Raw genomic sequence first — 14801 nt, forward strand, 5'->3', positions numbered from 1 at the left:
TTGTCACCTCAATGAAACAAAAATTACACATTTGGAGATGGCGAGATCTCACGATAATGGACAGAATTCAAATTGTCAAAACATTTATAATTCCCATTTTCCTGTATAGGGCGAGCATGATTTGCTCGGACCAAGAGTTTGTTAAAGAGCTGTCTAAAATTATTTTTGAGTTCATTTGGAAAGGTCAAGACAAAGTTAAGCGCTCTGCTCTTATTGGTGACATTAATGACGGAGGACTTAAGGCTCCACATTTGAATTCTATGATTGAGACTCAGAGAATTATGTGTTGTAAAAAGTTAGCCAGTGACGAACCAACTAACTGGAAAACTATCACCTTCACCTAGCTTCTTTGTGCCTCGTGGCACATAAGGCCTCCACAGAATGCCTCCAATTTTCTCTGTTGGCTGCAGCAGCTCTCGCCTCACCCCATGTACGCCATCCCGCACTGTTCCTCTCTCTCTCGACTGTTCTTCGCCAGGTGGTCTTAGGCCTTCCTCTCCTCCTTTTTCCTTCAGGTGTCCATGATAGTGCTATGTTGGTATGGCTGTTTCTGTTTCGTCGCAGGATATGCCCTATCATCTTCCATCTTCTCATCTTAACCTCTTCACTTAGCAACCTCGTCTCTGCCTTCTCAAGGAGCTCCCTAGTGGTAACGTGATCTTGCCAGTTTATTTTGAGAATCCTCCTGAGGCATTTGTTGTGAAACACATCTATTCGTTGGTCATCTTCCATGTTCATCTTCCATGTCTCACATCCATACAGTAGCACCGGTACGACTAAGGTTTTAAACAGTCTAAGCTTGGTCCTCTTCGTGATGCTCTTTGAGTTCCATATTCTTTTGAGTCTGGCAAATGTGCCTCTCGCCTTGGATAGCCTGCTTTTCAGATCTTTCATTCCTCCTCCCTCCTTACAAATGATAGCTCCCAGATAATTAAACTCCTCAACTACGTCTATATCTTGCCCATCTACTACAACTTTCTCCTGACTCTTCCCGTTAATCCTCATCACTTTTGTCTTTCCTTTGTTGATTTTCAGCCCGACCCGTGTTGCTTCCTCATTCATTTTAGTAGTCTTGTTCTGTATATGCTGTTTAGTAGAAGACAAAAGCGCCACATCATCTGCAAAATCTAGATCATCAAGCTTAGATGTAAAGTTCCACCTGATTCCGTTTTCTCCTTTTCCTACAGTCCTTCTCATAATCCAATCCATAGCTATTAAGAAGAGAAATCCAGACATATTGCATCCCTGTTTGACACCCGTTTTGATGTTGAACCACTCACAAGCTTCTGCCTGATCTTCTACAGCGCAATTGAAGTCCTCATAGAACACTTTTACCATTCTTACTATCTTGTCCGGGATTCCGTACTTCTGCATAATTAACCATAGACTTGCACGGTGGATGGAATCAAATGCTTTTTCAAAGTCTATGAAGCTAATATATAAACTTGCCTGCCACTCGTTTGCCTGTTCAACGATGTTCCTTAATATGAAAATCTGTTCTGTTGTTCCTCTGCCTTTTCTATATCCTGCTTGTTCATTCCTCAGTCTGATATCAACTCCATTCCGTATTCGATCAATCACGATCCGTCCAAGTATTTTGCCGACTACTGAAAGTAGAGTAATTCCCCTCCAGTTCTTACATTCTTTGAGGTTTCCCTTCTTTGGCAATTTGATGATCAACCCTCTTTTCCATTTGTCCGGGATCTTTTCATGTTTCCATACTTTCTCCAATAGCTGATGTATTTTCGTTGCTGAGAGCTCCTTGTGCGCCTTTAACAATTCAGCCGTGATGGAGTCGACGCCTGGAGATTTCCCATTCTTTAAACGTTCAATTGCTGCTTTTATCTCGCCGATTGTTGGCTCAGTGATCACGATTTCCTCAATCAATCCGCCTAGCTCGAACTCGCTTTCATCTTCTATTGTTATAGGGTCTGTTGGTTCTTCTCTGTTCAGTACTTCTCTAAAGTGCTCTGTCCATCTTGCCTGCATTTCCGTCTTGCCGCTCACGAGATTACCGCTCTTATCAAGGATGGCTGTGCTGCTCTTAGACCTTTCATTGCATAGCACTTTTGTCAATCCATATAACGTTCTCATATGTTGTTTTCTTGCAGCATCCTCTGCTTCACTTGCTATGTCATCCATCCACTTCCTTTTATCACTCCTTATGCTCCTTTTTACTTCTTTACTCTTTTCCTTGTATTCTGTTCTCAGTCGTTTCTTGATCCTCTCTGAACGAGTACTTAGAATCTTCTTGTTTATCTCTTCTCTTTGGTCAACAAGCGCCCACGATTCTTCTGTTATCCATGGCTTTCTTTTTTTCCTAGGACGGCCTAATACTTCATCTGCCTTTTTCGTGTATGCTTCTTCCATTATATGAAACTCCTTTTCTATCTCGTCCTCCTCCTCTCCCTCCAGTGACTCTTCTTCTAATACCTGATATCTATTCTGCAAAGTGATCATAAAGGTTTCCAAAACGTTCTTTTCTTTCAATTTGTTGGTGTCATACCTTGTCCGTATACTTCCCTGTTCTTTGGATTGCTGTTTTCTTAGTCTTAGCTTAACTTTCATGCATACAAGATGGTGATCGCTTCCAATGTCTGCTGATCTATAGACTCTGGTGTCAATTACTGAGTTACGAAACTTCTTGTTTATCAGCACATGGTCTATTTGATTTCTTGTTTTTCCATCTGGTGATACCCAGGTGGCTTTGTGAATATCTCTATGTGGAAACCACGTTCCTGTTATTATCAGTTCATTCACATCACAAAATTCACAAAGTCTTTCTCCATTGTCGTTCATTCTCCCAATGCCATGTCTACCCATGATTCCCTCGTAACCTCGATTATCTTCACCGACTTTTGCGTTCATATCACCTGTAATTACCAGCATATCATGTTCTTTTTTGTTATTCAACACATCTTGTAGCCTCTCATAGAATTCATCCTTTACAGACTCTTCTGCATCCTCTGTTGGTGCATATACATGTACAATCGTCATCTTAACATGTTTGGAATAGAACCTGGCTGTAATTATCCTTTCGCTTATTGGTGCCCAATCCATGAGTGATCTTGCTGCAAATCTAGTCATCATTATTCCTACTCCACCTCTGTGGTTGTCATCTTCTCTGCCAGAGTGTATGATAGTGTTTCCCCTCTGCAATACTACTTTTCCTTGTCCTGTCCAATGTGTCTCACTAATTCCCATGATGTCAATACCCCTCTTCTCCATCTCTCTTGATGCCTGTGCTACGTTACCGCTCTGGTATAGCGTTCTTACGTTCCAATTCCCTATCTTCATGACGTTCTTTGGGTGGACTAGTGGTCTCATCTGCCCAAGGGCTCCCGTGTGGCTTTCACCCCCATGCGTCATCGAACCTCTCATGGTGTGAGGAGTGACCACTATGTCCCCCAGATCATTTGAAATTATTCTGCTTCTGGTTTCGGTAATAATGTGTTTTTTACAGGAGCGGGTTATCAGCCCGCAGCCCAACCCCCAACCTGGAGGACCAGGGGCTGTTCTACTGCATTATTTAAAGCCGGTTGGAGGTAAACTTATCTTAGGTTGCAATTTCGTTGTTAAAACGCTGCCGATTAAACTTCCACCTTTTTACGAGGATTGCTTAAAATGCTTTGCAAAATGTTCTATGGCAACTAGTCAAAGCGTAGAACTATCTGATGATATAAATACAACCCTCCAAACCATAATTTGGAACAATAAACTCATCTGTATCGATGGAAAACCTGTATTCTTCAAAACGTTGGCAGAAAAGGGTATTCTAAGAATAGAAGACCTGATTTCTGAAAACAACGAGTTAATAACCAAACATAAGGTGAGAGAGCTGAACCTCACTCCCTTGGATCTCTTTATACTAACATCCGTGGTAAACGCCATGCCAAGTCAGTGAAGAGACTTATTAAAAAGGTCCTCCCACTCTGACAAAAGGACGTTCAATCTACAGGACCAAATTGTGTTGAGTTTAAATGGGCAAAAGACTCCGATAAATAAAGCAGTCTCGAAAACCGTTTATAAAGAACTTCAAAATAGAGTTATTAGTACCCCAAAAAGAAATACAATAGCTGTTTTGAAAATGATATCTTTGATTGGAGCGAAATATATAGCTTACCGCATCGTGTCACCTCCGATACAAAGCTGCGCGAATTTCAATTCAAATTATTATCAAAGGTGCTTTGTTAGCCCACTCGTGAATGAGAATACTAAATGTATTGGTGTAGAGCTATGAAATGATTCTGTCTTTTTGTGAGCGGCATGTTAGTATAGAAGTTGTTTGAAGGGAGATATGATCACGTTGGTTCCTTGTGTTTACAGCGGACGCGGGTAATCCATTCATTTTTTTTTTACGACAATCTATTTTACAATTTTATACGACGTCTTTTTTTTTTCTTTCTCCTTTTTTATGAATCTATTAGAGATGCAAATCAAGTACTATACAGTATATTATTAAAAGGCAACAAAATTCGTCAGTTTGGCGAGCTTTTTTTTGGATAAATTATTTACGTATCAGGACTATTGATTATCGTACAATACGCTTGGAACTATAAAACATTCAGAGACTGCTAAAATTGGACTTTATTCATACAATTGTCCTGAAATCAACCTTTTAATACCCAACACAGTCGCAGTCCACAGTTCGTGCCTGCAAAATCGAAAAATTTCATGAAAACACGGAATATCACTAGTGCTTCGAAGATTTTCATATTTTCTCTAAGATTATTTCTTCTATTTGTCATGTGAAATTCTTAAGAGCTATAAATCGAGCCATTCGAATAGGTTTTATACATACAAGCCATTAAACTTTGAACCTACGGTATCGGTCAGCACGATAAGAACATTACAAAGAAACTTATATGCTAATTTTCAGCGCAAATGACACCCAAGTCGAAGTGGCCTAGCGGTTAAGCGTTTGGTCTTCAAAACCATAGTTGATGTTAGGAGTCGCCGGTTCAAACCTCAGAGGGGTGAAACAAAAAGTTACAAAAAAAAAACAAGGAAAATTAATTTATAATTTAAAGCATAAATTATTATTCATAAATTAAAGTTAACAGCCCATAATTTAATGGATAAATTATTATTCATAAATTAAAGTTAACAGCCCATCGACCGACCGACTGACCGAGTGAAAATTTGCATATCACTTTCCATAACCATACTCGTTTCATTACATTCACGAGTAAAAAAGGTACCTGGTTAAAAATGACTTTTTAAATAAAATTGGTGTGTTGCCTTCTCCAGCATGCCCTTTTTGTGGAAAAGAAAGCGAATCCTCCGAAAATATCTTTATCTCTTGTCATTATGCCAAAAATTTCTGGGAAGAGGTTATTAAGTGGCTCTGCAATTTAAAAGTCAATGTTAAAAGTCTTAACAACAGAGAAATCTTGCTTGGAATGCCGAGTTGTGAAGATGAGTTTTTTGTCAATCATGTAATACTTACCGCTAAACATTATTTGTATTCATGCCGTTGTAAGAACACCTATCCTCTCATTAATGTTTTCACTGCTAGACTAGACAAGATTCAAAGTCTTGAACTGCTGATTGCAAAATCAAAAAATAATCTCTCTAACCATACTGCGAAATGGGGCAAATTTCTAAGATTATGATCTACGCATTTAAAGATGAATTCCAGTCCGTACTGCGCAATCTCGGCTGCAATGTTTATGTGAGCCCACACGAAGGGAATGTTTACAAGCAAAACTAAAAATTCCGCGACAAACTTACCTTTTTCTTCATTATTAACGCCAGATATCCTTGCAGAACAAATAATAACGAGTAGAAGAACCTTGACGCTATTTCAAACCGACGTTTTAGCTCATCGGAACTTCTTGAACGAAACGAACTGTAATGGCGGACTAAAAAACGTCATGTATGCTGTCACCGAAGTGTAACGTTTCAACGAATTCAAAACAAAAACGTAAACAAACCCCGAGTCTGCGCAGTACGGACTGGAAATCATCTTTAAGTACTAGGCTTTAGATACTTGTTATGCGTATTAGTGAACAATATTGGGTCTGTCGTGTGTTGTGATGTAGTGTATGTGTGCTTAAACACATGTGTTTCTGAATGCGTGTAATAGAAATAATTATTTAAAAGATTCTAATTAGCCTTTATATTGTAACAAAGGTAAATGGTTCTTTTTAAATTAAAATATTACAAGTAATGATCTTATCTTTTTCTTCCGCTGTTTTAAGTGATGTAGTGTAATGTTTATTGTAAGTAGTTTAATGTGTAACGTATATTGTAATTAGTTTTAATCTTATGTGAACGTGTAAAGTGTTGTAGAAAATAAGCAAATTGCTAAAAAATGAAAAATTACAAAAAAAAAAAGACATGCGGACCATTCTTAGTTGCGACATGGCAAGCTTTGAAATTGAGACGGGAGACATACCTACCCTAACAGGGCCTCTAAACACGATGAGGCTTGCGGAACCTGGAACGTAACACTGAAATGTAACATGTTAAAATACCCAACTTGATGATTGAGATAATCAACTTGAGATAGGTGGTACATTATAGTATTAGGATTCAACCAATTGCAATATTCAGCCTGGAAGATTTAAATTCTAAATGTCTATTTCTTAAGCCAGAGCCGGCGGAACCACAGATAAAGCCAAACAATGTTTTGGTTTAAAAGATTTAAATATTTAAATAAATGTTTTTAATTGTCTTAAGCCTGTCCATTGAAGTTCCCAATGAAACATCTGGAGAAAGAATTCTCACAGAGTCACAGCCTAAAAAGGCCAAGCTGCAAGCTGCTCTGCTGCTTCAGGGATATTAAAAGTCAAACAATATTTGCTGTCAAAGATTAAAATTAATGTTCAATGCGTTTAAGCCTCAATTTTTAATTTTAGTTCCCAATAAAACACCTGGAGGAAGAATTCTCACAGAGCAACAGCCTAAAAAGGCTAAGCTGCCCTGCTGCTTCAGGGATAAAGCCAAACAATATTTGCTGTCAAAGATTTAAAATTAATGTTCAATGTGTTTAAGCCTAAATTTTTAATTTAAGTTCCCAATGAAACACCCGGAAAAAGAATTCTCACAGAGCAACAGCCTAAAAAGGCTAAGCTGCTCTGCTGCTTCAGGTATAAAGCCAAACGATACTTGGTTCAAAATATTTAAATTATTTTTTTATTTTATTTTTTAAGCCTGAATTTAAGTTCCCAATGAAACACCTGGAGAAAGAATTCTCACAGAGCAACAGCCTAAAAAGCCTTAGCTGCTCTGCTGCTTCAGGGATAAAGTCAAACGATACTTTGTTCAAAATATTTAAATTATTATTTTTTATGTTTATTAGTGAACTGGACTCACTACGCTCAGGTATGTGCACTTTGCTTAGCCTAGCAGTGGACAGCTGTTTCGTCCTCTTTGGGACTCGTCAGCACTGCGGACGAAACAGCTGTCCACTGCTAGGCTGGTGTGTTACCTCAGTCTGGAGATGAGAAAAGTGCACATACCCGAGCGTAGTGAGTCCAGTTCACTAATAAACATAATTATATTATGTGTCTCAGGGTTACACTATATACGTGTATATATGTGTATGTGCTTACTTTATTTTTTTTTATTTTTTAAGCCTGAATTTAAGTTCTCAATGAAACACATGGAGAAAGAATTCTCACAGAACCACAGCCTAAAAAGGCTAGGCTGCTCTGCTGCTTCAGGGAGGAAGCCAAACGATACTTGGTTCAAAATATTTAAATTATTTTATTTTTTATTTTTTAAGCCTGAATTTAATTTCCCAATGAGACACATGGAGAAAGAATTCTCACAGACCAACAGCCTAAAAAGGCTAAGCTGCTCTGTTGCCTCAGGTGAAAGTCAAACAATATTTGCTGTCAAAGATTAATATTAATGTTCAATGAAACACCGTGGAGAAAAAATTCTCACAGAGTCACAGCCTGAGCTGACCAAACAATATTTGGTCTCAAAGATTTAAATTTATGAGTTTAGCTTCCGTTTATTAAGTTTTAAATTTTTCAGTGTATTAAGCAGACAAAAAAATATATCAATAAATGCGAAACCTTGAAAATAGACAATTTCGTAAGTTGATACATGCACAATGTACTAATAAATGTTAAGAACTGAAGAATTTAAAAAGCAATCATGAAGACTTACATGTCGTCCGTTACCAAACAGTCGATATCCTCAAGCAGTCGTGTGAACGTGTTGATTTGCAGCGTGACTTTCCGCAGAGGCGTTTCGAACAAGATGGCGGGAAACTCACTTCTTGCCACCATTTCATCGAAGGATGTGAATTTGTAAGTCTCGGACCGCATGGAACTCCACTCAACCGCTTAATTTATCGCCTTTCCGAATTTCCCTCGCCGGAGGTTTGATCAGAATACAAAAAGAACGAAAACGATGTCTCTCGCCGATCGACTTTCGCGCCGTATTTACGATCGGCTAGATAGTAGATTGTTACCTCCACGATTACATCTAATACCGGGCTCTGTGCTGGCTACGATTTTTTGAATTAGTCTGCAAGACAACTCATTCGAAACACAACACCGATTTGAAGTCTTAGAAAGCGAAGGTTCGAACACTTTGTGACGAGATGACTCGCCGCCATTCTTTCTCACCCCTGGTTCCCCTGTTATTAGTTATTAGATATTCGCACCGCATGATCATCTTCCATAAATGTCCAGATTATCTGGTCTTCTTCATTTACTCACGCCATGACATTTGCGACACCACAATTACCGCAAAGTACACGGTCACGACAGATCGCTAAAACCACCAAACACTACTGACCAGAAATTACAACCCATACACTGCTGCGAATTTCAAAGTTGCAAGAAGCTCGTCATGTTTTATTTTTTTACCATGTGTACAGTTTAAACAAATTTAAACGTACACTAAATCGACTCTATTCAGTGTAGTTATTCAGTGTAAAAGTGGGCTATACTGAAGCAAAATAATTGTTTGAACTACTTTGAAAAATATGGGTTAGTTTGTATTTTTCACCTAAGGCCCCGTCCACACTGACCCGGGTAAATTTGAAAACGCATCTTTTTTTCTCCGGTTAGGCCAACCGTCCACACTGAAAACGGAGCTTTTCAAAAACGCTCACGCTTATTTTTACTTACTAATGAAGCGTATCGTTTTCAAATTTACCCGGGTTAATGTGGACGGAAAACATTTTACGCGGCGTTTTCAAATTTCTCCGTTTTCAAATTTACCCGGGTCAGTGTGGACGGGGCCTAAATAATCGAAAAGTCTGGAAAATCGAAAAGTCCAGATAATTAAAAAGTCTGGAAAACCGAAAAGTCCGGATAATCAAAAAGTCTGGATAATCGAAAAGTCCGGATTATCGAAAGTGCAGATAATAGAAGACTTCAGATACTTCAGTTATTTGTGTTTCTTTTTAAAGTCGTTTGAGAAAACGGCCCATTTTCTTTTCAGGTGCCAAATGTAGGAAGTCTTGATATAGGACCATCAGATGCCTTAAAAATCAGAATAAATCGTTCATGTTCATCGTTCATGTTCTTTTTTTATCAGCCGCCTGTTGACGCAGTTCAAACTGAAGCAGCTTGTTCGCGCACCCACTCGCGGCGAACGCACTCTAGATCTTATTTTAACAAATATGTCACAAGTGTACGATAAGAATCTAGTACAGATCTTTCCACCCTTTGGCCTGTCTGACCACTCTGTTGTCTTCCTGCAACCTAAGCCACGCCCCTCGCGTAACTCAAGTCGGCGTGTTGTAACTCGAAGGGACACCCGAGGCAGTCGAAGAGCTGAACTTGGCAGGTACTTAAGTTCAGTGGACTGGTCTGTGCTCGACACTCTGGCTAGATGTGAGGACAAGCTTCGCGTATTTCTTGACTTTCTGAGGACCGGCATGGATATCATTATGCCGCTAAGATCGGTCAAGCTTCATGTGAATGACGCGCCCTGGATAACAGCTCAATTCAAGGATCTCATTAAAGCCCGCAGCAAAGCTTTTGCTCGCGGAGACACTGAAAACTTTCGCCGTTTGCGTAACCATGTCAATCGCGAAAGAAGGCTATGCCGGAAAAGATACTTCAACTCAAAGGTGGACAATTTAAAGACCACCAATCCGAGTCGGTGGTGGAGTGAAGTGAAAAAGATCGCCGGGATGACTACTGCTACGGGCGGAGATGACATTCGATCGCAACTCCATTTGGATGCTATTGAGAACAAGTCACCAAAGGAAATTGCTGATCTTATTAATACCGCCCTGCTGGAGCCTATGCAGGAGTACAACCCTCTTGAGACTCTTCCTCCCTTTGATCCTGACTCGGAGGTTGTCGACCACAGTGTTACCAGTGTTGCTTCGGTCCTCCTTGCTTTAAATCCTCGCAAGGCATCGGGGCCAGACCAAGTGCCTAATTGGGTTCTCAAGGAGTATGCGGACTGTCTTGCTGACCCGGTGTGTTCAATACTAAATTCATCATTTGCTGAGCAAAGGCTCCCCTCGCAGTGGAAATATGCTGATGTCACCCCACTACCCAAAGTCAAGCCTGTTACGGTCGTCTCGAAGCACATTAGACCAATCTCGCTAACCGCTGCTCTGTCAAAGGTTGCTGAGGACTTTGTTGTCCATGCTTATGTTGGCCCTGCTATTTTGGAAATTGTTGACCCCAACCAATTTGGCGCCATACCGAAGTCCTCTTGCGCCGACGCTCTGGTTTCCATGCTGCACACTTGGGCACAAGCCACAGACGGAACCAGCGCTGCAGTGAGAATAATCCAACTAGACTACAGGAAGGCTTTTGACTTGATCGATCATCAAACATTAGTCAACAAAGTCTTGTCTCTTCGTATACCACGTGGTGTCGCTCGTTGGGTCTGTGATTTTTTGATGGACAGACAACAACGTGTGAAACTCTCTGCCGACTGTTTCTCAGAATGGGGAACCGTACCATCTGGCGTACCTCAAGGCACCAAGCTTGGCCCCTGGTTATTTGTCCTTATGATAAATGATCTCAGTCCCTCTGATGTACAGACTTGGAAATACGTCGATGACACTACCCTTGCTGAAGTGATCGCAAAGGACAGTGAAAGTAACATTCAGGAAGCTGTGCACACGGTAGCTCTCTGGTCGCGCTGCAACAAGCTCCAACGTAATGTGGACAAGTGCAAAGAGTTAACAATAGACTTTAAGAAAATTAAACAGTCTTTTGCTCCCATTTCGATTAATAGTTTAGATCTAGATTTGGTCAACAGTGTTAAGATATTAGGTGTCACCATCACCGATACGTTGCATTGGAATAACCACGTTACGGAAATCATAAAGAAGGCCAACAAAAGACTATATTTTATCAAATTACTAAAAAGAGCTTGTGTCCCAAGAAAGGTCATTCTTAACTTCTATTGTACATGCATAAGACCAGTTCTAGAGTATTGCGCGCCGGCTTTTCACCATAGCCTTCCCGCTTACCTAAGCGACGATAGAACGTGTACAGAAACGCGCGCTATTTATTATCGATCCACAAGCATCATATCAGGATATCCTATCAAGTTGCAATCTAAGCACCCTAAAGGAACGACGTTCTATCCTGTGCAAGAAACTCTTTAATAAGATTATGCTCGATAGTAGCCACAAATTACATAAGTACATACCACATGAAAATGTAAATATGTATAACCTCAGAAGTCAACGTCATTTTCATGCATGTAAGGCTAGAACAAATCGTTTTAAACATAGTTTTTTTCCTTCTATGTCAAATTTTTAATATAGTTATAGTAGATTTTAATAGTTGTATTTTTAATATAGTTATAATAGATATTAATAGTTGTATTTTTAATAATTTATCTCTGTAAATTTTTACGCAATTCAGTTTTTAGACTGTCATGTAAGAATATCAATAAACTATCTATCTAACTATCTATCTGTTCGAAACATCAACTGCCAATACCATTAAGCATTTTACGGACAAGTCTATGTATTTGTTTACAGATCGGGAATTTTGCAAGAGTTTATGTTTGGAACAACAGCTAAAAGCTTTGCAATTTATTATGGATTTCGCAATACTTTTTAATACCTCGAACACCTCTTATAGTATTTTCTGTGTACAATCAAGTATATTTGATAAAATAAAATTAAAAAAGAAGTGCACAATAGTGCTTGTAATGAAAGAAGATTGACTCTCTTTACATACCTTGAATCATGAGAAGTGATAAAGAACAAAGCAAAAAGTATTTCACCAAACGAAGTTTGAAGCCCTTCCCCAGGTGTTGATTGTTCGTGTTTACAATTCCAGCTTCGTCGAAGTATTTTAGCATTTCACTTCAGTGTGTCTTCTGATAAAACTGTACTCACTTTTATCTTTGATCGTTGCCGAGTCAATGTGCGCCTACCCTTCGTGTTATTTTGTTAAAATTCTGATAGTAGCCCTTAGTGCTTTAAGCAAGGAGCGGGCGAATTGATGATCATTTATGCAAAGCACGATATCATATGAACTATGAAACGCTGTTGTCACGAAGTGAGCCAACACAATGAATGGTTCGCCCACCTTGTTAAAGATGACAGCAACAGCAGAAATATAGACAATAAAAGATAATATATAGATTTAGGCAAGCCTAAAAGCGGAGCTCCCCTTTAATTTATTTAATTTTAGCTGGAGTTACAATGTTTTCATTTTGATAAATATGCGGTCAAAGCTTTAATGTATTAAGGCTGGCCCACAGGTGCAAGACAAATAAATCCATCATTTTCACGAGGCAGAACAACTAATGGCCTAAAATTAAATTAAGAGTTTATTCTCTCCAGCCCTTTCTAAAGAATAGAAAATTGTTTTACGATCCACTTATCGTTTTGCTTTAATACTCCACCCAATCCAGCGTAATGTGGAAAAGAAGTTCCCGGAAGTAGTTTTTCCATGCAATCTTCTCTCCTGTACCAAACGGGCCATGAGATTTCATAATAATCCAGCTACATGTTAAAAAAACCCTGATAGATGATCACATCTAACAACATTCTTCATTACAACTTTCAGTCAGTTGTGTAATGCCGCCTGTCCTCACTTTTCCAACAAGTTTGTATGTACATATTTTAGCGCTTTTACTATATCTAACACCGACCTTGAGAATGACCGTTGAACGGTCGAAACATCGTTCATTATCTTCGTGAGGGTCTGAATGGAGTTTAGTGTTTACTGTTATTTGCCCATTACTTTTAGTGTTTTTAATATTTAATGTATCCGGAGAAAATATTGTTTTAACAATATTTTCTCCGGATACATTAAAAGTGTTTGGAGGGTTTTTCGTGAAAAATTTTAGCATTGTAACTTCTGATCTGCACTTCAAAAATCGAATAAAACATTCATGAACTCAGAGAAAATTTTCGGATTTCTCCTCGGAAATCTTCGGCAGTCTTCGAGAATATTCAGTAGTCTTCGGAATCTTTCGATATGATCGGAAATCGTCGGAATATGGCCGAAAACTTCTTCATATACTAAACAAAATAATATTGGCCTTTTTAGAGCCGTTTTTGTTTCTTTCTTGATAAAATTTATTGTTACAGTGAATGTTTTACTGTTAGTGTTAATTAAATTGCCTAAAATTTACTGTTTCATGTTACAGAGCCAAAAAATAAAGTATTTAGTGTTATCGAAGTACCTCAATTCAGACCATCCTTTGTTAACTTGTTTTGCAAAATCAACTTTAAAAGAACTTGTTATTAGTATATTTGTAAGTAAGTATTATTGGTATATTAGTGTTTTCCTTTACTTTTCTTTCTAAGTAGTGTTATTAGTAATAGTATTTTTTGCTTTTACTATCTTTACCAACGTTAGTCTGTATAGTTTTTTCTTTTTTTCCTCTGCTGTACTTTATGTATATGTATTTTCCTTAGAAGATTGGCATATGTAACTCGGTTGTTATTGTAGCTCTTTTTTAACTAATATAAATAAGTCATAAAAAACAGTGTGTATAGGGATCTGCTTTTAAATGTTTTGGCGAGTAATTCACTCATGAACAGGTGACGGTATTCCACCAAACAGGCAAAAGGAAAATGATTATAACGCTGATACAAATGAGCCAATATTCAGCCAAATTTACAATTAACATATGCATGAGATATGAAACCTTTGAATTTCATTCTAATTTCCCTCTGACAGCGAACTTGGAGAATCAAGTTTTACTGAGGTTAGTTTATTGAAAACAAACCGACGTGAAAGACCTTATCACTGTTTTGGAATCTTTCTTGAAAGGTAAGCAAAACCATCAGAAGTTTAATATTGTTCTTCCAAAATTTGAATTCTGGACAATTTCTGAATGCAAAATGCATTGTATTTTCCAAATTTGTAGGATTTAGCTGAGCTAGATGGCGTTCAGTTAAATTTAAAACATTTGTCTCGAACCCTCCGCCGATCGAACATGAACGTAAATATGTAAACGTAAATATCAAAAACTGCAAAAATTTTAGAACTTGTTAAAGACATTCTAAGAAGTTTTTATACTGTAAAGTAAATGTTATTTAGGAACCGATTTTTTTTGTTTGTTTTAAATATATATGTGCATATACATAATCTTTGTACTCTTTTAATTTTTAATTCATTTTTTTTATGTAAATCGAATATTAATTAGCTATTATTGGCACGTGGAAAAAATGTATAGACAAATGAATGTAAAATTAAAAACGTAACTCGCTAGATGAACGCTTTCCTAGCACAACCACATTCATCAGATCTGACAAATACAACCATTGGTCCAGTATTTTAACTTTGCGATTCATAATTTGTTAAAATTCATAACTGACAGGATACTAAACGTGTTTAGTGTTCGAACCTCGTCCAAATATTAACTTTGTTCTTCTATAACAGCTA

At 38.2% G+C, this 14801-nt stretch overlaps 2 protein-coding genes across 4 annotated transcripts in view; one reads left to right on the forward strand and one right to left on the reverse strand.

Moving 5' to 3' along the window:
* LOC144661238 (solute carrier family 23 member 2-like) overlaps window positions 1-14801 on the forward strand; it is a 52960-nt gene that overhangs the window by 7717 nt on the left and 30442 nt on the right. The window contains exons 1-2 of one of the 3 annotated variants that reach the window (XM_078521932.1): window positions 13000-13014; window positions 14094-14186. The exons of the other annotated variants lie outside the window; for them this stretch is intronic. The gene's annotated coding sequence lies outside the window, so the exon portion shown is untranslated. Of the gene's footprint in view, window positions 1-12999; window positions 13015-14093; window positions 14187-14801 lie in introns of those variants that run through there. 3 annotated transcript variants of the gene reach the window in all.
* LOC144659236 (uncharacterized) lies at window positions 337-3381 on the reverse strand. The gene has a single exon (XM_078519667.1). The coding sequence runs from the start codon at window positions 3379-3381 to the stop codon at window positions 337-339; it is 3045 nt and encodes a 1014-aa protein (XP_078375793.1).

The sequence above is a fragment of the Oculina patagonica genome, chromosome 7, assembly GCF_052425735.1.
Source record: "Oculina patagonica isolate OP01 chromosome 7, crgOcupat, whole genome shotgun sequence".
Classification (NCBI taxonomy): domain Eukaryota; kingdom Metazoa; phylum Cnidaria; class Anthozoa; order Scleractinia; family Oculinidae; genus Oculina; species Oculina patagonica.

Bases quoted from the DNA above. Each gene is read 5' to 3' on its own strand.
- LOC144659236 (XM_078519667.1), bottom strand. From the start codon at position 3,381: ATGAGAGGTTCGATGACGCATGGGGGTGAAAGCCACACGGGAGCCCTT.